The sequence below is a fragment of the Vulpes lagopus genome, chromosome 19 (genome assembly GCF_018345385.1).
Source record: "Vulpes lagopus strain Blue_001 chromosome 19, ASM1834538v1, whole genome shotgun sequence".
NCBI classification, from domain to species: Eukaryota; Metazoa; Chordata; class Mammalia; order Carnivora; family Canidae; genus Vulpes; species Vulpes lagopus.
The window spans coordinates 15910617-15932290 of record NC_054842.1 but is presented as its reverse complement, the minus strand read 5'-3'; the positions used below and the strand labels follow the sequence as shown (position 1 = coordinate 15932290).

Sequence of the window (21674 nt, the reverse complement as noted above, 5' to 3'; positions counted from 1 at the left end):
GGTCTCACTCCGTGTGCACAGACCCTGCACACAGCGCTCTTCTGTCCCCAAGGGACCACCCCAGGGCCCAGCACCGCATCCCTTAATTCATTCACCCCTCACAGGAGCCCACGAGCAGTTCACAGTTCAAGACACCAGGCTGAAATCTGCACCTGCCCTCTCCATACACCCTCCTCTAGTGAAGACGCAAGGTCCTCCATGTGCTGGACAGGATATCCCTGTGCCACAGCTCTAAGGATGCCACCGTTCCTCCAGACAGGTATTTCTGTGGGAAGAGGCTGGAAATGCCGGGCAGCGACAGGACAGTACACCAAAACGTTCATCAGCGCGTCTTCCCGGCGTCGGGCAGTTACGGGGTGCTGCCCAGTGGGTGCGTGAAGTCCAGGCGGGACCGACGGGGGGTGGGGGGCGGATCATTGCGGGCGACCTGGACCTGACCCCGCACGGCTCTCACCTGCTAGCCCGCCGCCTCCTCTCCGCCTGGATGCCCAACAACCAATTATCCGCGGCGGCGAGTTGTGACGTCAGCGTTGCCGGGCAGACCAGGGGTGCTTTAGGGCCTCCACTTGCGGATCAGGCCCCGGAGTAGGAGAACTGCGAAGGTGCCAGGGGCATGGAGAAGAGGCGGACAAGACCCAAAACAGGGGAAGGGGGGGAGATTTATATTGTACTAGATAGGACCACAGGGTTACCTAGCCTAACCTCCTGCTGAGTGTCCAGCTATGGGAAGGAAGAGCGGGAAGCCTGCTCTCTCTGCCCATGGGCCCTGGGTGGGCTGCTCCAATGGAGAGAAGGTACCTTTTTTTTTTTTTTTAATATATATATTTTTTTATTTAGGGATGTCTGGGTGGCTCAGCGGTGGAGCGTCTGTCTTCCGCTCAGGGGGTGATCCTGGAGACCCAGAATCGAGTCCCACATCTGGCTCCCTGAATGGAGCCTCTGCCTGTTTCTCTACCTCTCTCTCTGTGTCTGTCTCATGAATAAATAAATAAAATCTTTTAAAAAATATAAATCTATATTTTAAAAAGATTCTATTTATTTATTTGAGAGAGAGGCAGATACATAGGCAGAGGGAGAAGCAGGTTCCATGCAGGGAGCCCGATGTGGGACTCCATCCCAGGACCCCGGGATCATGCCCTGAGCCGAAGGCAGACACTCAGCCACTGAGCCACCCAGGCCTCCGGAGAGAAGGTTTCTCTTCATACTGAATTGAAATCTGCCTTCCCAGGGTTGCTTGCAACACCTCTCCCACACAACAACCCATTTCTCCTAAGTGCCTGATTCACCCGATTTATAACAAGCTGAGTGCTTTTCTTTAATGAAAGAGGAAACTATGGGTGAATTTCAGAATAGTGACAAGGAAGAAACAAAACTGAGGGGAAATGTTGATGGATAAAATGTAAACTTTGGTAGAACGTTGTTGTCCACATTCTCCTCTATGCTTCCTCCACTGTGTGTCACTTCTGTAAGCACCCCAGTCTATGGAAAGGAACACCCCTGACTTCACTACAACACACATGCTCACAGGCCACAGTGCTTGCTTGCTGGGTTAGCTGTGCCAGGTTTGCAGTGTTGCCATTCCTTCCACCTACCTGTGAAACATCTGCTTAAATGGATATGAATTAGACCCTGTTCAGCCAGTGGATAGTCACGGAGTCTCCCGGGACTATTCAGACCAACTTAAACACAGATGCTATGGAAAGAGAGCCACAAAAGTGGAAAAGGAAACATCAAATTCCTCTTGATATTCACACTCTGAGAGGCAGTCCCAGAAGAGAAGTGCATGCAGGTGAGGGTTAACACAGCACAGAGTGCACAGTGTGTGTGGTCACATTCACAGGGAGTCACTCCTGTAATTGTCAGCAAAGCCCTCCAGAGGTGGCTGTTAGATATGCCTTGGTGCAGGGCAATCCGTCCATGTGTATTAAGATGACAAAGGCACATGCTCCTTTAACTAGCAACTTCAGCCGTGTAGAAGGCAGTGACCTTCATGAGTACTCGGCCAGGACACCGCTCTATACCAGAAGGAGGCCGTGTCTGGCTTCTCATGCTCTGTGTCATCGCCTGGAAATTCTCAGCTATCTTATCATTCCATTGTGTTTTGTCAGTGGAGTCCAAAGAGATCACACTGGGGCTTGGAGGCCAGGCTCAAGCTCCATCTTGCTTTCCATGCCTCCCAGCGTCTGCAGGACTGGTTTTCAGCTGCCTCCCACTCCCCTCAGGAGACACCACCACGCTCTCTCTGTTCAGTGTTTTCCCAGAAGGGGCCCAGCCAAAGGGATAAGGAAGGGACAGACACCATACCTGTCTAGGTAAGTCTGGGGCGGTGTCTTAGACATCTGTGAAGACTGCCTTTGCCTCATGTCCCTGAAGGAATGTGATGTTGAACAGCAAAAGCAAAACTGTACCACCAACACAGATCAAGAGTGAACCCAAACAAGAGAAGGAAGGCTTCTTTCCTGCTGCATAGTTTCAGTTTGAAACAGGCTCTGTCAGTGAAGCACCTCCCTTTGGTTCAGGTCATGATCTCAGGGTCCAGGGATTGAGCCCAGGTCTGGCTCCGTGCTCAGCGGGCAGTCTGCTTCTCCACCCTCCCACCCCACTTCTGCTCTCTCTCTCTCTCTTTCTCTCAAATAGAATCTTTTTTTTAAAAAAGAATATAGCTGTTGGGATGCGTGGGTGACTCAGCAGTTGGGCATCTGCCTTTGGCTCAGGGTGTGATCCTGGAGTTCCAGGATCAAGTCCCACATCGGGCTCCCTGCATGGAGCCTGCTTCTCCCTCTGCCTGTGTCTCTGCTTCTCTCTCTGTGTCTCTCAAGAATAAATAAAATATTTTTTTAAAAAAAGAGTATAGCCGGGATCCCTGGGTGGCGCAGCGGTTTGGCGCCTGCCTTTGGCCCAGGGTGCGATCCTGGAGACCCGGGATCGAATCCCACGTTGGGCTCCGGGTGCACGGAGCCTGCTTCTCCCTCTGCCTGTGTCTCTGCCTCTCTCTCTCTCTCTCTGTGACTATCATAAATAAATAAAAATTAAAAAAAAAAAGAGTATAGCTGCAAGGTAATCGTGATATAACTTATATGAAGGCAAGAACCTGGTTGTCTTTTTTTTTTAAGATTTATTTATTTATTTATTTATTTATTTATTTATTTATTTATGAGAGAGAGAGAGAAAGGCAGAGACACAGGAGGAGGGAGAAGCAGGCTCCATGCAGGGAGCCCAACGTGGGACTCAATCCCGGGACTCCAGGATCGCGCCCTGGGCCAAAGCCAGGCGCCAAACCGCTGAGCCACCCAGGGATCCCCAAGAACCTGTTTGTCTTGCTGAAACTTTTATTATCAGAGCCTAATACAAAGCTTGACACATAAGATTTTCTACGAAATATTTATTATTTTAAATTAACATTTTTATTTAAGTCAGTAAAATAGACACTTACAAAATTGAAACAACCTAAATGTTATTGGAAACTAAGTTTGAAGGGATCCTGGGGTGGCTCAGCGGTTTAGCGCCTGCCTTTGGCCCAGGGCGTGATCCTGGAGTCCTGGAATCGAGTCTCACATCAGTCTCCCTGCATGGAGCCTGCTTTTCCCTCTGTTCGTATCTCTGCCTCTCTCTCTCTCTCTCTCTCTCTCTCTCATGAATAAAATCTTTAAAAAGAAAACAAAAAGGAAACTAATTTCGATACATTCAAGCAAAAAAAATACTGTGTAGCTGTATTTAAAAAGGAGTATGTTCTTTAGGTACCAATATTGAGAGGTCTCTAAGGTAAATTATTACCATTTATGGGGTGCCCGGCTGGCTGAATCGGTGGAACACGTGACCCTTGATCTGGGGGTTGTGAGTTCAAGCCCCATGTTAGGTTGTAAGGCTTACTTACAAAAAATGTATCACCATTTATGTTTTTAAAAATGCAAGGTGAGGGGAGTGCTTTCTTCTGGAGCCTCCTCTAGTGGCACATGTGTGGAAGGAGTCAGAGAAAACACATTGACTCTGGATAACTGGGAGGGAGGCTTTCAGGTGCCTTATTTTATACCTTTTGGGTTTTGAAACAAAACCATATGAAAGAACTAATTTTTGGAAGCACAAGAGCTAAATTATGTGTTAATGCATATGTGTTAATGCATGTGGAACTATGCGTTGTTTTTTTTTTTTTGAACTATGCGTTGTTAAGTGAACACAGATGGAGAACAGTGTGTCTGTTGTCCTTTGTGTAACATACATCATCGGCACATCACCCGGAGGAGCTCAGACAATGCTCTTATTGCTTAACTAGCTGCATAGCTACTACTTCCTATTACTATTTTGCAGACGGACACCAGGTCACTTAGCACACACGGTCGGTTGCTGTGCTGATGGTATGCCACTCTGCCGGCATGACCCCATGCCCTGCCTGTGACGGACATGGTGAGAGGCACAAATAAAGTGGAAATTACTGACAACCCAGGAACGCCTGTGAGATCACATAGTATGATGCACAAAATCTGTTATAGGAACACTTGATCGCTGAGCAAAGTGCCCTGTCTGATGGACACAGGGCAGTGTCACCTGACCTCCATCTTTTCCATGCCCAACAGAAATCTGACACTCCTACACCCAAGTTTCTGTAAAGGGCCACAGGACTGACTTCTTTTTTACTGGTGGCCCCTCCACTTGTTTCATCACCTTTGCAAAGACCGGGTAGTCCTTGGGACAGCTCCCCCAGCTCCAGTGGTCCACCCCTGGAGACCTGAGGCAGGAGGAGGATGATGACAGTGGGTGCAGTAAGGGGTCCAGTGAAGATAGGAAACCTGGCTTCAAATTCCAGCCATGCCCATCCCCCTCTGTAGTGCTATGACCCTAAGCCAGCTACTTAGGATTAAATGAATTAATACATGTAAATCGCTTACAACAGCACCACATGGAAGCATTCTATAAGGTGTTTTTTTTTGCTGTTTGATTGTTGGTTTGTTTTCAGAGACGCTGTGATTACTCCAAAGTGGCTTCAGTTGGCTAGCTCTCTCCCCTCTGCTCTCCCTATCCTGCCCCCCACCTGCCCTGACCTCCAGCTTTGACCAGTGGGCTAGTGCTGGATGATGTCAAGCATCCTTCGGCCCCAGCCTGATCAGGGAATTGTGTGGTGCCTGACTCTACCACCTGTATGTACACGGTGGGAAAAGAGTGTCACAGGACACTTCAGGCCCACAAGGAGAGACCCCCCCATCCCAGGGGAGGCAGTCAGACAGCAAAGATGCTGCCTCTCCCAAACTTGACCTGACCTTGACGTTCACCCTCACAGCCCCAGGGCAGCCTGCGCTGCAGGAAGGAATGAGCCACTCCAGGCAAGGCTGACCCATCTGTCCTCCCAGCCCCATGGGCTCATCTCAGACAAAAGCAAAAAATGTACACCAGGGTTGAGTTCCTAGCCCTTGGGCGGTGCTGCCCAATGTCACAAGAAAGAATTGTTGAGATGGCTTTGGTGCAAAAAGGTGGTTTTATTAAAGCAGAGGACAAGACCTGTGGGCCGGGAGAGCCGTACCGGGGTCAGGAGGAGTGGCTCATGATATATTTTCAGGTTGGGAGAGGGTCAGGGAGAGCATAAGTCTCTAAGAAATTTTGGAAACAAGGTTTCCAGAACCCTGAGGGGACCAGCTGCTGGTTTTTTTGTTTTTTAAGGAAGGGAAGATTTTTTTTTTTTAAGATTTTATTTATTTATTCATAAGAGACACAAGCAGTTGGAGAAGCAGGTTCCCTGCGGGGAGCCCAATGCAGGACTCCATCTCAGGACCCCAAGACCACGACCCAAGCCAAAGGCAGACACTCAACTGGCCAGTACCTCTAATAAAACTTTAGTCCTGGGACCCTCCTTGTGAATAACAGAGGGCCATATGCGTGGGGGATAATCACCAACATGTGTCCAGGGGGTGGAGATAAAGGAAGTTTCTTTAAAAAAAAAAAAAAGATTTTATTTATTATTTATTCATGATAGGCAGAGAGAGAGAGAGAGAGAGAGAGGCAGAGGGAGAAGCAGGTTCCATGCACCGGGAGCCCGACGTGGGATTCGATCCCGGGTCTCCAGGATTGTGCCCTGGGCCAAAGGCAGGCGCCAAACTGCTGAGCCACCCAGGGATCCCCAATAAAGGAATTTTCTAAACGGATTTTTATATGTTAAAGATTCACAGGATCCTGGATATCAGGCTAATGTCAGCTAGGGTTGCCTGCTGCCCTCAGCAGAGTATTAACCTTGAGGCAGCTGAGCTCCCAGAGGAAGGTCCCTCTGCCTGTTTCGGGACTTGTCAGTGGGTTGTGGGTAGTAAGGAGAGTTTATACTTTCCCTTGGCCTTCGTTCTCCCCATCAGTGAAGGTACTGGTCTGACTCCAGGGATCCCTGCAGCTGAGGGCAGGACAAAGGCCTTAATTTCCAGTCTGGGTCTCCCTTTTCCCTGTGACACTGTGGAAATCAGAGCAGGACACCAAGGCTGGGAGGTGTGCCCTGTCAGTCCCCACCTGCCGCTCAACAATCTCACCTCTGACCTCCGTGATCCTCCCTCAGATTGGTCTGAGCACCGGCAACACTCATGACTTTCCCCAGCAAATCCTCTGGGAATGGGGAGCTCACTAAGTCCCAGCCATTCAGCAGCTGGAACACAGGAGGGGAGCAAGAGGTCAGGGAGCAAGGCCTACCCCGCAGCTGGCACCAGGAAGAGAGGGGTTGGAGGAACCTCACAAGCCCAGTGAGGTATCGTCCCAGAAGCCTCTGGAATACTGGGCAGCCCAGAGGGGGCAGGGGGCCCAGTACCAGGCAGCCTCTGCTCCATAGCTCAAGGGGGTAGGGATAGCAAATGCTGGTCACCCTCTGGGTCAGTAGCCCTTTTGTGTAAGTGCCTGGCAGTGATGACTCAGCCAGTGATGACTTCCAAGCTCAGCACAGCTGTGGCCCAGCCGAGAGGAGGCTGCCCTCCTCAACCCTCCCCTCAGGCTGTGTCAGAGGTTGGGGCCATGCACTCTGCAGGCTTCTGCCTGGCCTGACCCTGCTGCAGGGGTGCTCCTCTGTCCACAGTCACAGCTGAGATGGCAAGTCCATGGAGCTCCTCTCTGCCCAGCTGCCTTCCCCTGCTCCTCTTCCTCCTCCAGCTGTCATGGAGTACTGCAGGTGAGATTTATCTTTACTTCTGCCTTGGGGAGACCCCAGCAACAGAAAGGCCATGTGCCTGGGCTCATGGCCTGCCACTCATCCTCCAGCTATCTGGCCGGTTATTGGTCCAGAACACAGGTGTGCTGACAGGATGCTCCTCCTCAGAAACCTTCCTTGGCTCCCAAGGGCTTCAGAATGGGAACCAAACTCCATAATGTGGCTTTCAGTCAAGATTCCCCCTGAGCTCATTTTTTGTTTCCAGCTTTGTGGTCTCACCAACAGTGGAGATAGACTAACAACAGCTTCTGGGGGGCTGAGGTCAGGGTTGAACAGGACAGGGTATGTATGTGCTGAGCGGTGCCTGCCCCAATGGGTCCTGCTGAGTGTTGCATGGCAGCATCTCGTCATTTGGGAGCTCTCTTCCACACGACCAAGCACTGACAAGTTTTTGTAGAGGGTCTTGCTGTCATGTGCTGGGGAGACACAGAGCAGAAAACAGGTTTCCAAGCTCAGGGAGCTGCAGCCGGGAGGCCCAGCCCTGCTCGGTCTCAGACATCCTTGCCAGTGCACAGATGTCGTGGAGAAACCAGTCTTACCTTTCTGCAGCTCTGAGTCTGGCTGACAGACATTCACCACATAGGAAAAGTTTGGGCTGAAAGGAAGGAGAGTCAGCTCCAGGGTGGAACATTTTGGGAATAGGTTTTGAGTGAGGACTAAGGGCTGAGAGGCCGGGACAGGTGGTGGTGGAGGAGCGGCCCAAGCAGAGCCACCAGGGGAAAGTGGGGAGCAGCTTGGTTAAGTCCAAACATGGGGCCCCCATCCCAAGAATTGAACTGCGAGATGCCAGAGCATGCCCCGTAATGGGACCTAAACGCTGGACTGAGGAGTCAGAGAGGCATCCAGCTGGCAGGAAGGTGAGTACCTGCTGGAATGGTGCTTCTTTCTGGGGCACTTGTGCCACCACCATAACCGAGGATCTTTGAGGGAAATGGAGCTCCTCCTTGGCTCCTGAATTCCGTGTAAAAATCCGGTGCGGTTCTTCCTTCCTTGGACACACTTGTGCGCCCAGGCCCCTGTGACACTGTTTCTTTTCTTTGGTGTCTTGCACAGGACAGTTCAGAGTAATAGGACCAGGTCACCCACTCCGGGCTCTGGTGGGGGATGAGGCCGAGCTGCCATGTCGCATCTATCCTGGGAAGAACGCCACAGGCATGGAGGTGGGGTGGTACCGACCCCCCTTTTCCAGAGTGGTCCACCTCTACCGCAATGGCAGGGATCAGGACGCAGAGCAAGCACCTGAGTATCGGGGGCGGACCGAGCTGCTGAAGGAAAGTATGGGCGAGGGGAAGGTAACGCTCAGGATCAGCAATGTTCGGTTCTCTGACGAGGGCGGTTTCACCTGCTTCTTCCGGGATCATTCCTACCAGGAGGAGGCAGCCATGGAACTGCAAGTGGAAGGTGAGTAATGCAGGGCCTCTCTCTGAGACTGCAATCACTCTCCCAGCTGCGAGGACCCTGCAACCCCAACACCTCACTCTGAGAGCCCTGAGCATTTGCTGTTTCCTTGTGCAGTGGGGAGGAAGCTGGGTCAGAGGCAACCAAGAGCAGGGAGAAGGCCCGACCAGTGGTGTTCCCATACCGGGTGGGTATGCCTGGAGCCTAGCATTTTAGGGCCGTGCCCCATGCTCTGAGGCACTGGGTGAGGATGCCAGCACGGGGCTTCATGCTCCTGGATACAGGCACACACAGACACAGTGCACCCACAGAGAGTCCAAGTCCATGACCGCGGTCCCATCAGCAGTGTGAACGTGGTGTGAATCAAGCAAAGCCAAGACGTAATTATCCGTAAGGTCGTGTGTATGCATTCGTGTAAATTAATTTGTAATGTGTACATGTGTATGTGCATACAGAGAAAAACTAAACAAAAATTTCTTAAAAGAAAGGAAAACCAAAATAAAAAAGATGAGAAAGAGGGTACCCCCCCCCCCCAAATAATCCATTTCTGATTGTTTTGTGCCACTAGAGGGAATATGAATAACCTGAGAGCTGATCACAGCTCATCAGTGAGGTCTTTCTTCTTTCTGTGTCTGGCTTTGGATTGTCTCCTGGTTTATTTGTGATAAACGAAGGCATTATTCCAAAGGAGTCAAAATGACCGAATCCCACTGTGATCAATTCCTCGGCTGATGTGTTTGTGGTGTTTTATTAGACAAGGAACATCACTGAATGATGCATTCGTGGGGGCAGGGTCCAGGTAGGTTCACGAAGGAAGCAAATGTCCAAACATAGTTGCAGAAAGACGCCACCTTCATTATTTCCCCTTTGATGACTTTGTATGACAGGTGATCCTGGAACTTACTGTCTGGCTTTGCACACAATGGTCACTTCTGCACATCTTCCTGCCAGAAGACACATTGTGTGCAAGATAACAAAGCCCCATTTCTGGAGAGGATGCCAGGGGTGTGAAGATGGCTCTGTGCATGGAGCACTGTGCACGCAGCTGCTCGCGCTGGAGTTTGTACCTGCAGACTCTCCCTTGATTGGTCTGGGTCTGCCCTCAGAGCCCCCAGCACAGCCCCACCTTCAGAGAGAGAGAGAGGGAGAGAGAAGGAAGGGGCGGGGGGAGGAAGGAAAGAAGGAAGAGAGAGAGAGAGGGAAGGAAGGAGGGAGGGTAGGAAGGAAGGAAGGAAGGAGGGAGGGAGGGAAGGAAGGAAGGAAGGAGGGAGGGAAGGAAGGAAGGAAGGAAGGAGGGAGGGAAGGAAGGAAGGAGGGAGGGAGGGAGGGAAGGAAGGAAAGAAAAGAAAAGCCAACTGCCTCAGGGCACGAAGTCCATCCTTGGGCCGCCCACATTCCAACCCCCTCCTCCCACCTGGGCGTCCGCAAACCAGAGAGTCTAAAGCAAGAGTGTTTTACAAGCAAACAAGGCACTGCCCACTTTGCCTGGGGAGCCAGGAATCCAGCCGAGTCGGAGGCTAGAATGTGGTGACTATTGCTGCTGCTGATAACTACCTCCCCTCCTTCTCTAGAGTCTTTTATCTTTCTTTCCAACTTTATTTTTTTCTTGTTTTCGTGATTTTACTACTTGCTGCCTCTAATCCTTTCTTTAAACTGTTCACGATGAAGCTTAGCAGGTCACAGACATAGAGAGACTTGCAAGGAGCCTCCAGGTCCCGCTGCCTTTTGGCCACTGTCACCTGACCTGCTCCTGTCAGCGTCTCCCCCTTCCCTGCTGAGGCAGATGCTGGGCCATGTTAGCATTTCCTCACTAAATGCTCAAGAATGTGTCATGCAGGGGCACCAGGGCAGGCAGAGTGCTCACCCCTGATCTCAGGTCGTGAGTTCCAGCCCCACACTAGGGGGTCAAGGTTACTTGGAAAACAAACAAGAATGTATCACTCAAATGTAAGAAGTCTTTTTAAAAAATCACAACCTGAATACTGTGATCATATCTTTTACAATTAACAAAAGTTCCTTCAAAAAAAAAAAAGTTCCTTCATATCATCAGTGCCCACTTTGTGTCGAAATTCCCGATTGTTTCACAAATATATACTTTTTACATTTGTTTAGTTTGAGTGAAATCTAAACAAGAGTCATGTTGGGGTTTGCCATGGCCTGAAATCTGCTGATTCTGTTCCCATTCTGTTCAACATGGTGCCCAGACCTGTTTTTTCTTGTAAAGTAATAGAAAATTGCAACCAGGAGATCCCTGGATGGCTCAGCGGTTTAGCGCTGCCTTCGGACCGAGTCCCACATCGGGCTTCCTGCGTGGAGCCTGCTTCTCCCTCTGCCTGTGTCTTGGTCTCTCTCTCTGTGTCTCTCATGAATAAATAAATAAAATATTTTTTAAAAAAAGAAAGAAAGAAAATTGCAACCAGACCCAGGTTTAATTGATTTTCTCAAGCATTAATAGGTGATGCCGTAGATTCTGTGTTGCTTTCATCAGCTGGCCCCAATGGCTCCTTGTTTTCTCTTTCTGTGATCCTAGTACTTAGTGAAGGTATGCAGGTGTGTGAAGCACTGAGCTATGCACCCACATTGTGGGTCACTTCTGAGAAGATGTCCGAGATTAGAATTGCCTGCATTTTCTTCTGGGGAACAAAACTCTAGGGAAGAGCCTTAATCTGCAGCTGGAAAGGCTTTATTCCCACCTAAGAACCCTGTAGACCACTTGCTTGCTGACACCTACGCCCCACCCTTGATGGCAGTATCATGACGTGGCCTTGTTACAGGACACAGGGGGAAAGTATATGAGCCCAGCCAGGCGCCCAGGGATGACCCAGGTGGAGCTCACAGGCACTGGAGAGCTGGGCTTTACCATGGAGGGGCAGAGCTGACAGGAGCCCTGTCAGTGGTCCCACTCCCACCCCTCAAGCATCAAACCCTGCATGTCCTACTGTCTCAACAGCCCCGCACAATGGGGTCTTAGCATTTTTGTATGCCGCCCCTTTGGCGGACTGCTGGTTAGTGAATGCCTTCTGTCTCTTTTTAAGTAAACTCTGTGCTGAGTGCAGGACTTAAACTCACAACCCCAAGAGCAAGAGTGCTCTCCTGACAGAGCCAGCAGGTACCTCCTCCCCCCACAACCTGTTTTTAAATCCCTTCTCAGAAGGATGCTTTAAATGCATTAAATAAAACATTTGTACTGAAACACAGCTATCAAAATGTGGCAATAACAAGATAGGAAGTGTCCTTGATAATTGGTGTAATTTCAAGAAAGTGGTGAACTCACTGAGGAGTGCACTTGATGGGATGAGCACTGTGTATTATATGTTGGCAAATTGAATTCAAATTTAAAAAAAATGTGATGAAAACATGTGATTGGGACACGTGGGTGGCTCAGTGGTTGAGCGTCTGCCTTTGGCTCAGGTTGTGATCCCGGGGTCCTGGAATCGATTCCCACATCGGGCTCCTCACAGGGAGCCTGCCTCTCCCTCTGCCTGTGTCTCTGCCTCTCTCTCTGTCTCTCACGAATGCATAAATAAAATATTTTTTTTAATGTGATCACCCTGAAAAAAAAATAGTGATGAACTAAGTGATATTTTGAGGATTCTGTGGCAACTCTAATATGTTATGAAAGTATCTGTGGGTTTTATTGATGACGGGGTCACAGGTTCTGTTCATGGCCTGTGCTACTAGAAATGCTAAGTGTCAGTTTAAAGATTACTGAAGATCAGCATGTATGCTTTTCCTAATTCCACACATGCTGACTTCCTACCCTTGGTGCGTCCTGGTTCAGCTTAGGGCATTGTTTTCACCATTACCCTGGCCTCTGAACGGGCCTCCCTCCTCCCTCCTGCAGGGGGCAGTCAGGGGTCCGGCTATCCTCCCCCTGGACCCCTCCAGTGAGCCCATGACCTAGGGTGCCAGGTCTAAGTCTCTCAGCTGGTTCTCAGATCTCTGTCAGATGGGCCTAGTACACAGCCTTGCAAATAACTAACCCTTCCTGGAAACAAACCTACTTTTCCTGCAAGGCTATGCTCAGTTCTGTGTCCTCCTTGTTTTTTTGTTTGTTTTTTTTTTTTTAAAGATTTTTATTTATTTATTTGAGAGACAGAAAGAGCAAGAGAGATCACAAGCAGGGTGAGGGGCAGAGGGAGAAGCAGACTCCCTGGCTTAGCAGGTAGCCCAAAACGGGACTCAACCCCAGGACTCCGAGATCATGACCTGAGCCACGGTCAGATGCTTCCCCAACAGAGCCCCCCAGGCCCTGTGTCCTCTTCCCTGAATCCTGCTCATCTTGACTGGTGTCTTGAGCCCCTGGGATGGTGTTAGGCGGTGCCGGCCATTGGGGACCAGCACTGCTTCTCCCTTTCAGATCCCTTCTACTGGATCAACCCTGGAGTGCTGGTTGTGATCGCTGTCCTCCCTGTGCTCCTCCTGCAGATCGCAGTGGGCCTGGTCTACTTCTGCCTGCAGCACAGACTCAGAGGTATGGGCTGCTTGGGACCTTGCCTCTTGGAACTTGAGGGACTCATATTTAGCTTTGGGTGACTTTGGGTTCACATGTCCACAATGACCAGTTTCATATCTTCCCAAATGCTCTCATTTCTAAGACAGGAATTTCCCTGTGAGGTAGAGCTGACCAGTGAGCCTAAGGCCGCTGTGGTTCAACATTCTTGTAAGCGTTCTCACCTTGAACATGGCAGAGCCCAGGCCTAAAGCCCCCGTCTCTGGTCCCTGAGCTGCCCCAGCAGCTTCACAGCCTGGGATGGTGAACCTGAAGGCCAGACATGTTGGTGCCTAATGGAGGTTTCCACGAGGACACTGAGTGAATGTCCCTGCCACATGGGGGGTGTTCTCAGCTTGTTTCCTGCTTCTCTTCCATGCAACACGGAGGACTGTCCACGAAGCTCCTCTACTGCACCTGAAGATGTATTCTGAGCTATGCCCTTGTATTGTCCTCCCCTGCCCCAGTCCAAGGGCATAGAGCTACGGGGAGGGATGGGGATGCAAGGGTGTGTGGTGGGGTCTCCTCTCTCCCCTTGAATTCATCCTGGTGCCCAGTGTGGTTGTCAGTTCCCACAGCTGAGCACAAGGGCATGTGGTGTCTGTGACCTGGCTTGAATCCAGCTGGGGTAGGGCCTGGCATCCTCCCAGACATCCCATGGAGGGAACAGCCTCCCTCCCATACCGGAGGGGATGTTGTTCTGGGGTGACTCCCTGGGTGCAAGTAGTAGGTAGGGCAAGGCTGAACTCCTCCCTTCTTCCTCCAGGTAGGAAGTGGCTTCAGATTCACAAAGTGAAAAAAAATAAAAATAAAAATATTCACAAAGTGACAGCCCCTGGGCAGGAGGGGGGGAGGGATGGATGTGAGTGGAGAACAAGGAGACCCAAGGCCAGGACCCGGGAAGTTGGTGTGGGGCACTGCCCTTCAAGTCCTCAACTCAAATACTGAGTCCACACTGTAGCAGCAGGGCTAGGGCACTCCCGAGGATGCTCCTGGGCTCCTGAGAAACTGCCTATACAAATCACAGGGCACTGGGTGCAGGAACCCCATCAAATGCCAGCGGAAACTCTAAATGTTGCCTTTTTCTATTTTAGGAAAACTTCGAGCCGAGATAGGTGAGTGTTAGTGGCTCTCTCTCTGCCATCTGTCCCTCTGGTGTTTGGGCATCACCAATGTGGTCATTTTCTAGGACTACCTCTGCATCTACCCCCAGATCCTGTGCTTCCTCCCAAAATTCACTAGTATCTCAGACCCCTGCAGCCAGCCCTTAACTGCGGTAGGTCTCCTTCCTCTGCCTGCTGGGGCACAGAGTCCAGCAGCTCCCTTTCTGCCATGGTCACTCACAACTAGACACAGTTTAAAGTAACTTAATAGCAAAGGCTCTGGGGAGGAGAGGGATCTGCCACTGAGTCCCTTTTTGGTGTGTTTCCTTTCAGAGAACCTCCACCGGACTTTTGGTAAGTGCCAGAAACCAGGTCTTCCCAGGTCAGCTGGAAATAAGAACCCTGGTTCCTTGTTCCTTTCCACTGCCTTTTTCTTTGAAAGTCAGCATCCACTGTCTCCAGGATGGGTGAGATGGCAGCCAATACTTGGGGGACACTTCTCTGTGCCAGGCCCTATGCCAGCGGTTCCCTCTACAGGGTCTTTGTGCACGTCTCTTTCCAAACTTTTTTTTTTTTTAAGATTTTATTTATTTATTCAAGAGAGAATGAGAGGCAGAGACACGGGCAGCGGGAGAAGCAGGCTCCCTGCAGGGAGCCCAATATGGGACTAGATCCCAGATCTCCAGGATCACACCCTGGGCCAAAGGCGGCGGCGCTAAACCGCTGAGCCACACTTTACAGACAGGAGATAAACACCCCTCCAGGCAGGCAGGCTTGATGTCTAGTTGTGGGGGTGGGGGTGGGGGTGGGGGTGGTGGTGCTTATGCATCACCGACTAAACCCACATGATAGAAGTGAGTTGTCATGAGCACTGACAGGTAACCTCACAGGGCTGACTAGGGAAGAACTGCTTGGGAGAGAGAGAGAAGACACCTCACCCCTTTACACTGTTGGCCCTTCCAGACAGGTCCCCATCCTGCTCATTCACCGCACGGTGCCCAGTGCGTAAGGATGATGCCTGCAACACAAGGGCACCACGACCTTGTTGCATGGATGCAGCAGGAATTCTAGGATGCCACAAGGCAGGGCAGAGGTCGCTGCTCGGAGCAGCCTTCCTGGACGGGCAGTGCTCCATCCTCACATTAGGACATCTCATCAGCGTGCAGACAAGCACACAGTCTTTGCAACCTACAAAGGGAGGAACAAGAGCTCTGTTTTGTAGGATTCTAAAAGCAAAGGTCTTATGTCTTTCTGCATTGTGAATCTCCTGGGCGTTCTGCTGTAGCTCTAATGGAACCTTTTCCAGATTAAAATTTTTAAACCATTACATAAAACTTAACACATAAACTTGCAAAGAAAACCATTAAATTGAAATACAGGTATCAGAATATAAACCCATCTGTAACAGAGTAACAAATGTTTCTTTAAATAATAAAAATGCACTAAATAACAATGTAGCAGCAGGTCCAATAACTTTGTCAAAATACTGACAAGCATTTTGAGATTTCAGCAACAGCTCCAATGGCAATGAAAGTATCTGTGATTTCTGTTGGTGATAAAGTAACAGGTACTGCTGATGACTGGTTGGTTGCTTACATTTATGATAGAAGAAATGCTAAATTCAGTCAAAGCTTGGTGAAAATAAAGATGCATGTTTTTCTCATTGAGTTCATGAGCTCCCTGAACTCCGTCCACAGACCACTGTGGTGTCCTTGGACCCCAGGTTAAGAAAACCAAGAATAACAGAGAAGGGTGGGTGGGGCTCCAGGGGGTACATGCTAATTCTGTTCTGTGGCCACCAACCCAGACCCCCACTTCCTGAGGGTGCCCTGCTGGAAGATAACGCTGTTTGTCCTGGTGCCGGTTCTTGGGCCCCTGCTTGCCTTGATCATCTGCTACAACTGGCTTCATCGAAGACTAGCAGGTGCTGTGGGGTGGGGGGCAGGACCTCTGAGTGGGGGGACCAGTTTCTGACAGGTATTTCTGTCCTCCTCTGTACCCAAGGCCAGCCAACGTCAGGCTCTTCAGAGTCCATGATAAGAGCTACTTGCTGAGATGGAGGGGGGCCTCAGCAGAGGGGACGGGTGGGTACATGGGGAGGAACCTAGTCATCTTCCACCAGCCACTTATTCCCTTCTTTTTCTCTTTCCAGGGCAGTTTCTTGAGGAGCTAAGTAAGTTTTCTCTTTTTATAAGCTGAGAACAAAACAAGAAGGCAGAAGGGGGGCAGGTAGTGGAGGGACCAGAAGCTCTGAGGGGCAGGGAGCTGGAGAGTCTGGGGGTGGAGCTGAAGAGCTTGGGGGGGGGGTGCTAGAGTCTGGGGGGAGGGAGGATGAAGAGTCTGTGGTGGGGGGGCAGCTAGAGTCTTGGGTGGGGGGGAGCTGGAGAGCCTGGCTGGCAGAGGCTCCTCCTGTAAGGCAGACACTCATGCAGGGTGTCTGTGTCCTGGTGCCTGGGCACTCCAAAGCCCAGCCTAACCCCCACTTTGGCTGCTTCCCTTCCCACCCATCCAGCAGCTGTATTGGGCCTCAGCTGCGAGACCAGCCCCTGAGGTGGGTGCAGAGGCAACAACACTCTCCCCGCCCAGGGCTATTCCTCTCCAAGGATTAATGTCTTGGCAGTGACAGATGTTTCAAGTTGCTTTCTCCTCCTTTAGGAAACCCCTTCTGAGTGATGCTATCTTGGCAAGGGTGGAGGACAGCCTGCTCGGTCCAAGGACTGACCTCAGGGCCTGGCACCCACCAAGTCCTACACTCACAGGCCTCCTCACTACGGGGCATCCAATCTGCATTTCCAGGAATGCTCTGAATTCCAAATGGGACTGAGTTCTCTTCCCCTTTTTCACAGCCCACACCTCTCTACTCTCTTACTCTTCCACCTGGAAGCCCTCCATGGCCATGGCCAGGCAGGCACCCCTCTCTCTGATGGATACCTGTGCTGCACAGTGACACAGGCAGGAAGGTCGAGCACCTCCCCACCCCCCATTGCAAATTCCAGCATGCCAACTTCAAATATGGTGGTTGTTTACTCTAAGATGTCAGTCCTGAGAGGTTTGAGGGCTGCAGGAGCAGGAATGGGAACCACGGGAGCTCAGTGAGGATGGTGCTGGAGCACTGTGTGGCCCCGTGGGGAGCATCAGAACACAAGCCTGACCCCCCACCATGTCCTGCATAGCTGGGTCCCCCAGGCTGCACCCCCTCTGGTCCTTGCTCGCCCATCTCATACCTGTCCAAGCATCCACTGTTTCCTCCAGTGATTACTACTTGATGTCTATCAGGCAAAGAAACAAGTCAGGTGATAATTATAGTAATACGAATTTCTGTGTGCACGTCTCATCCCCTTGGGTTCCTGTGTCTCCCTGGTGACCCCTACCTCTCTCCCCACCCCATCTCCTGAGCCTGGAGGTCAGTGCGTTGGAGAAGCAAACATGAACACCTCCATTGGGTGTGCACTGAGCCCCTCACGGCCTCATTTGCTCTCTCTCCTCTGGTGCCTCCTCCCCACCCTCCCCACCCTCTCCTGGGAGCCTGGATCTGGGGGCAGATCGATCTCCTTCCCAGCCCAACTGGCAGCACCATGAAAGAAGCCAAGCCATTGACCCAGGATGGCCCAGCAGGCCTGGAGATTGCCCAGGCACGGGTCCATGGTTTTGGAGCCCCCCCAGTGGCCCATGAGGCCATCTCTATCCCTGAAGCAGACGTCGCAGACAGGGCAACGGTAGACCTTCTGCCTCCAGTGTGTCTGCTGGTGCCTGACCAGCCCTGACAATGAGCTGAAGGACTTGCCACAGCGGAAGCAGCAGCTCGGCTGCTCAGGGATGTGGGCTTTCTGGTGGCTAAAGAGATAGGCTTTCTTGCTAAAAGTCAGAGGGCAGTGAGGGCAAGAGAAGACCTTGATTCTTGAAGGCTTTGCTGGGAGGCAGTTGGACCTGGTATCCAGGCAGAGGGCTCTCATGCCGGGTGTCTGTGTCCTGGTGCCGGGCCCCAGGGTTGCACCAGCTGGTGCCCGCCATCCCACAGGGATCACCTGCTTCCTATCTATGCCTGGCTGGGTCTGAGCCATAGGACCCTTGTCTACAATGATGGGTTCTTGGGTCCTGGTCAGCAGGGCATGGTCCACAGCCACAAGCTCCTGGCTGGCCCCCTGGCTCCAGCCAGCATGTTTCTGAGATCCAGCTCGAGGGTCTGGGGCCCTTACAATGCACTTCTGGTCTCTGGCCCCCAGCTCCTGGTCTGGGTGTATCTTCTGGTGGCGTTTCAGCTCTGACCGGTCCCGGAAGCCCTTCCCACAGAAGGGGCACGAGTGGGGCCGGTAGCCCAAGTGGACACGGCGGTGGCGGCTCAGCCCAGATGCATCACAATAGGTCTTGTCACAGAGCGGGCAGCAGAAGGGCCTCTCCCCAAGATGTATGCGCCTGTGATAGCCGAGCTCCTTGGGGTTCCGGAAGGACTTCCCGCAATGGCTGCAGCTGTTGGTCTTGTTGGGAATGTGAACAAACTGGTGGCTATGCAGGTTGGAGTGCTTGCTGAAAGTCCTGCCACAGATGTGGCAGAGAAAGGGCCTGCCAGCGCGGGATGCTGGGATCACAGGGGCCCTGTGTGGGGTCCCTGCTGGAGCAGAGGCTGCACCTGCCCCCCATCCATCAAGGGAGGCCTGAGCTCTACCAGCCCTGTCATCTCCCAGTGCCTGAGTCTCTTCCTGACATGCCTCCTGCCTGCCGCCTGCAATAGAGGAGGAAAAACCAAGGGTCAGCAGGAGAAGCCCCTGCCAGCTCTCCTTCCATCCAGGCTACGCAACCCCAACTTTCTCACGTGCCCAACCAACACTGGCTCTCTCACACTCAGACCTCTCAGGCTTGAGACAGGAATGGACTTTTGGGTTTTCAAATTAAAAGTGAATAAAAGGGGATCCCTGGGTGGCTCAGCGGTTTGGCACCTGCCTTTGGCCCAGGGCGTGATCCTGGAGACCCGGGATCGAATCCCACATCGGGCTCCCTGCATGGAGCCTGCTCCTCCCTCTGCCTGTGTCTCTGTCTCTCTCTCTCTCTCTGTGTGTCTTTCATGAAGAAATAACTAAAATCTTTAAGAATATATACAAAGTAAAATAAAAGTGAATAAAAATTTAAACTGGAATCTTTCAACAAGATCAGAGAAGAGAACTTTAGCCTATACCCACATTTCTTGAAATCCATATCTTCTCACTTCCAATATTTCATGCTCACACATGACCTCATGTGTCGTACAAATGGGGACACCTCAGTGAAGGGTGGTGCCATTCATAATCTGGCTGGACTGGGAAGTACAACCCAGGGCAGGTGCTCAGCTTAGCCTGATAGCCCTCCCCTTCTGTTCTGCCACAGGACCAAGTCTCCTTTCCTTGAACTCAGCACCAAGCTCATGTCCCTACCATTCCTGTCCTCTTGGAAGGGATGTGAGCACCCTATGTGCATGCTGACCCCTGGAAACTGCATACTCACTTATCCTAGAGAATGCAGGTATCCATCTGGAGCCAAGGCATGCAAGCAAGCAGGTGGCCTCAAGCCCTCTTGCAGCTTCAGGTGGGACCAGGTAAGGATGTGCGGAGCCCTGGTACCAGGACAGCCTCCTCTCCCCCAGGGTACACCTGGGCCTTTACCTGCCCCCCGCCTTTCAATGCTCACCTGAAGGGAGGCCTTCTCCATTCAGGAGACAGAGCTGGAATTCTGCTCTCTGCTGGCTTTCTTCTTGTCCAAGTTTGATGATCAGATCTGGGTTAGACAGATTCTGAGCTGGGGGTGGATAGGACCGGAAGAGTCAAGGTCCCAGGCTTGGGCCCCTCATACCCAGTGGGGACAACAGACTACCTTCATCCGTGTCTGTGGTTTAAGAACCATAATCCGGGACATGCAGGGGCAGGGAGGAAACCCTCCTAACAAAGTTCCTGGCAACTCAGTAAATACTGGCTTGGTGAACAGGAACATTTATGAATCATCGTCATGTTACATATATCATCTTTGCCCTCATGATTTCATCTCTTCTCCTGTTACCCTGAGCTGACAGACCTAGATCTCTCCTAGCTGGAGGGTGCAGGAGGTATAGAGTCTGTACATGTGAGCTGATGCACCTGCCCAGGGAAGCTAGCTGTCTCAGGCCTGGGAGAGGCACTGAGGAAGCCCCAGCCTCTTACCCACAGACATCAGGTTTCTGAAGGTCTCAGACATAACATCCTGGTACAGAGCCCTCTGACTGGCATCTAGACACATCCACTCTTCCTGAGTGAAGTTCACGGCCACATCTTCAAAGGTGATTGGCTTCTGCAAGAACAAGAGAGACTCGGGGAGTCTGTATACAAGACAGACACACAAGCACAAGATTTACAAACCGGGAGAGAACTAAAACCATGGAAGGCAGGGAGGAATATGAAAACACAGGTGCAAAGTCTGCAGTGTTATTCCATACAAAGGAAAGGAAGGACCGAGAGGCAGGAAGAGATGATGAGCATGGGGGCTGCCATTGCACCAACTTTGGGAAGTCCTTCCAGATGGGCTAGGGGTGGTGTTGGGGGTAGGGGGAGTGTGGAGGCTGAGAAAAGCCTGCAGCCTCTTATCCCAGGTGTTGTTCAGCTTGGAACAGTTCGGAACTCCACGTGACCACAGACTGCAGCAGACAAAAGGACTCGGGGTCAGGAGTGGTGCTCCCTCTCCTCACCTGCACCCATGCCTTCCACCAGCTCTCTCCGTGTTTGGCTTCCCCCTGCTGGAGCAGCCCCTGCAGCAGTGCCACGGAATCCCGCTGTGCAAACACCTCCTCCTCCGTGGTGTCTGCCTCTAGCTTCATCCACCCTGGGCCCAGGCCCCAGTGACTACAGTCTGTCTCTCGGTCACCGCGCAGGCGCACCAGGTTTGCAGAGGCCTTGGGGTTTGGCATGGTTTCCCTGGACCAATGCCTCTGCTCCGAGGGGCTGCTGTTTTTCTGCTCTGCGGTCCAAATTTTCCTGTATGAGGAGTGCACTTTCCCTCAAAGCCGAGGCCCAGGGCTCAGGGACTTGTCCCCATGGCTCAGCCACCCTGGCCCAGGGATGCCGCCTGGGGGCTACGAAGATCTGCCTTCCATTCCACTGGCTGCTGCCTGCCTCTAGAGACCTGAGGTCAGAGAGAAACAGAACAGCAGCTTTTGTCCTGGCTCAAAGAACAGCAAGAATTACTGACACCCCCGTCCCCGGGTCAGCAGGGCCCGGGAGGTAATCATTGCCGACCCCACCTCATGAGACCTAAAGTGTGGCAACACTACGATGTGTTCGTGTCCAAAGCCTGGACTCCGTGCCACTGAGGACAGGAATCCCTGGGTCCCAAAGCACCTTCTGGGCAACAGCATTATTCTGCAAAGACAACAGTGCTCTGGACCTGTCACAGACCACGCCGGGCAAGCCTCTTCCTTCTGATCTGCTGTTGCCAGAAAATGTGGAAGGAGAACACTCCAAGACCCATCTAGTGCTGACAACTACGGGGTTCTGTGGATTTTTCGCGAGCATTCCTCGTG

The 21674-nt window shown here is 51.7% G+C and overlaps 3 protein-coding genes across 24 annotated transcripts in view; 2 read left to right on the top strand and 1 right to left on the bottom strand.

The window, feature by feature from the left end:
* The window catches only part of RBMS3 (RNA binding motif single stranded interacting protein 3), a 1727904-nt gene that overhangs the window by 530552 nt on the left and 1175678 nt on the right, over positions 1-21674 (top strand). The window lies entirely within an intron of this gene.
* On the top strand, positions 6328-17477 carry MOG (myelin oligodendrocyte glycoprotein). Of its 4 annotated transcripts, XM_041733633.1 has the most exons (8): positions 6675-7126; positions 8219-8566; positions 12924-13037; positions 14150-14170; positions 14492-14512; positions 15966-16082; positions 16311-16331; positions 16814-17477. In XM_041733633.1, exons 1-8 carry the CDS (start codon positions 7045-7047, stop codon positions 16825-16827), a joined length of 738 nt encoding a protein of 245 aa, XP_041589567.1. In that variant the 5' UTR covers positions 6675-7044; the 3' UTR covers positions 16828-17477. The 4 variants fall into 4 exon arrangements, with proteins under 4 accessions (XP_041589566.1, XP_041589568.1, XP_041589567.1 ...); XM_041733632.1 differs by lacking the exons at positions 15966-16082; positions 16311-16331; positions 16814-17477 and adding an exon at positions 15126-15825 and having other exon boundaries at positions 6328-7126; positions 12992-13037; XM_041733634.1 differs by lacking the exons at positions 15966-16082; positions 16311-16331; positions 16814-17477 and adding an exon at positions 15126-15356 and having other exon boundaries at positions 6672-7126.
* ZFP57 (ZFP57 zinc finger protein) lies at positions 17024-21062 on the bottom strand. The gene is made up of 5 exons (XM_041734533.1): positions 20844-21062; positions 20323-20449; positions 19817-19924; positions 17671-18878; positions 17024-17089 (listed from the first exon to the last, which is right to left on the bottom strand). Exons 1-5 carry the CDS (start codon positions 21060-21062, stop codon positions 17024-17026), a joined length of 1728 nt encoding a protein of 575 aa, XP_041590467.1.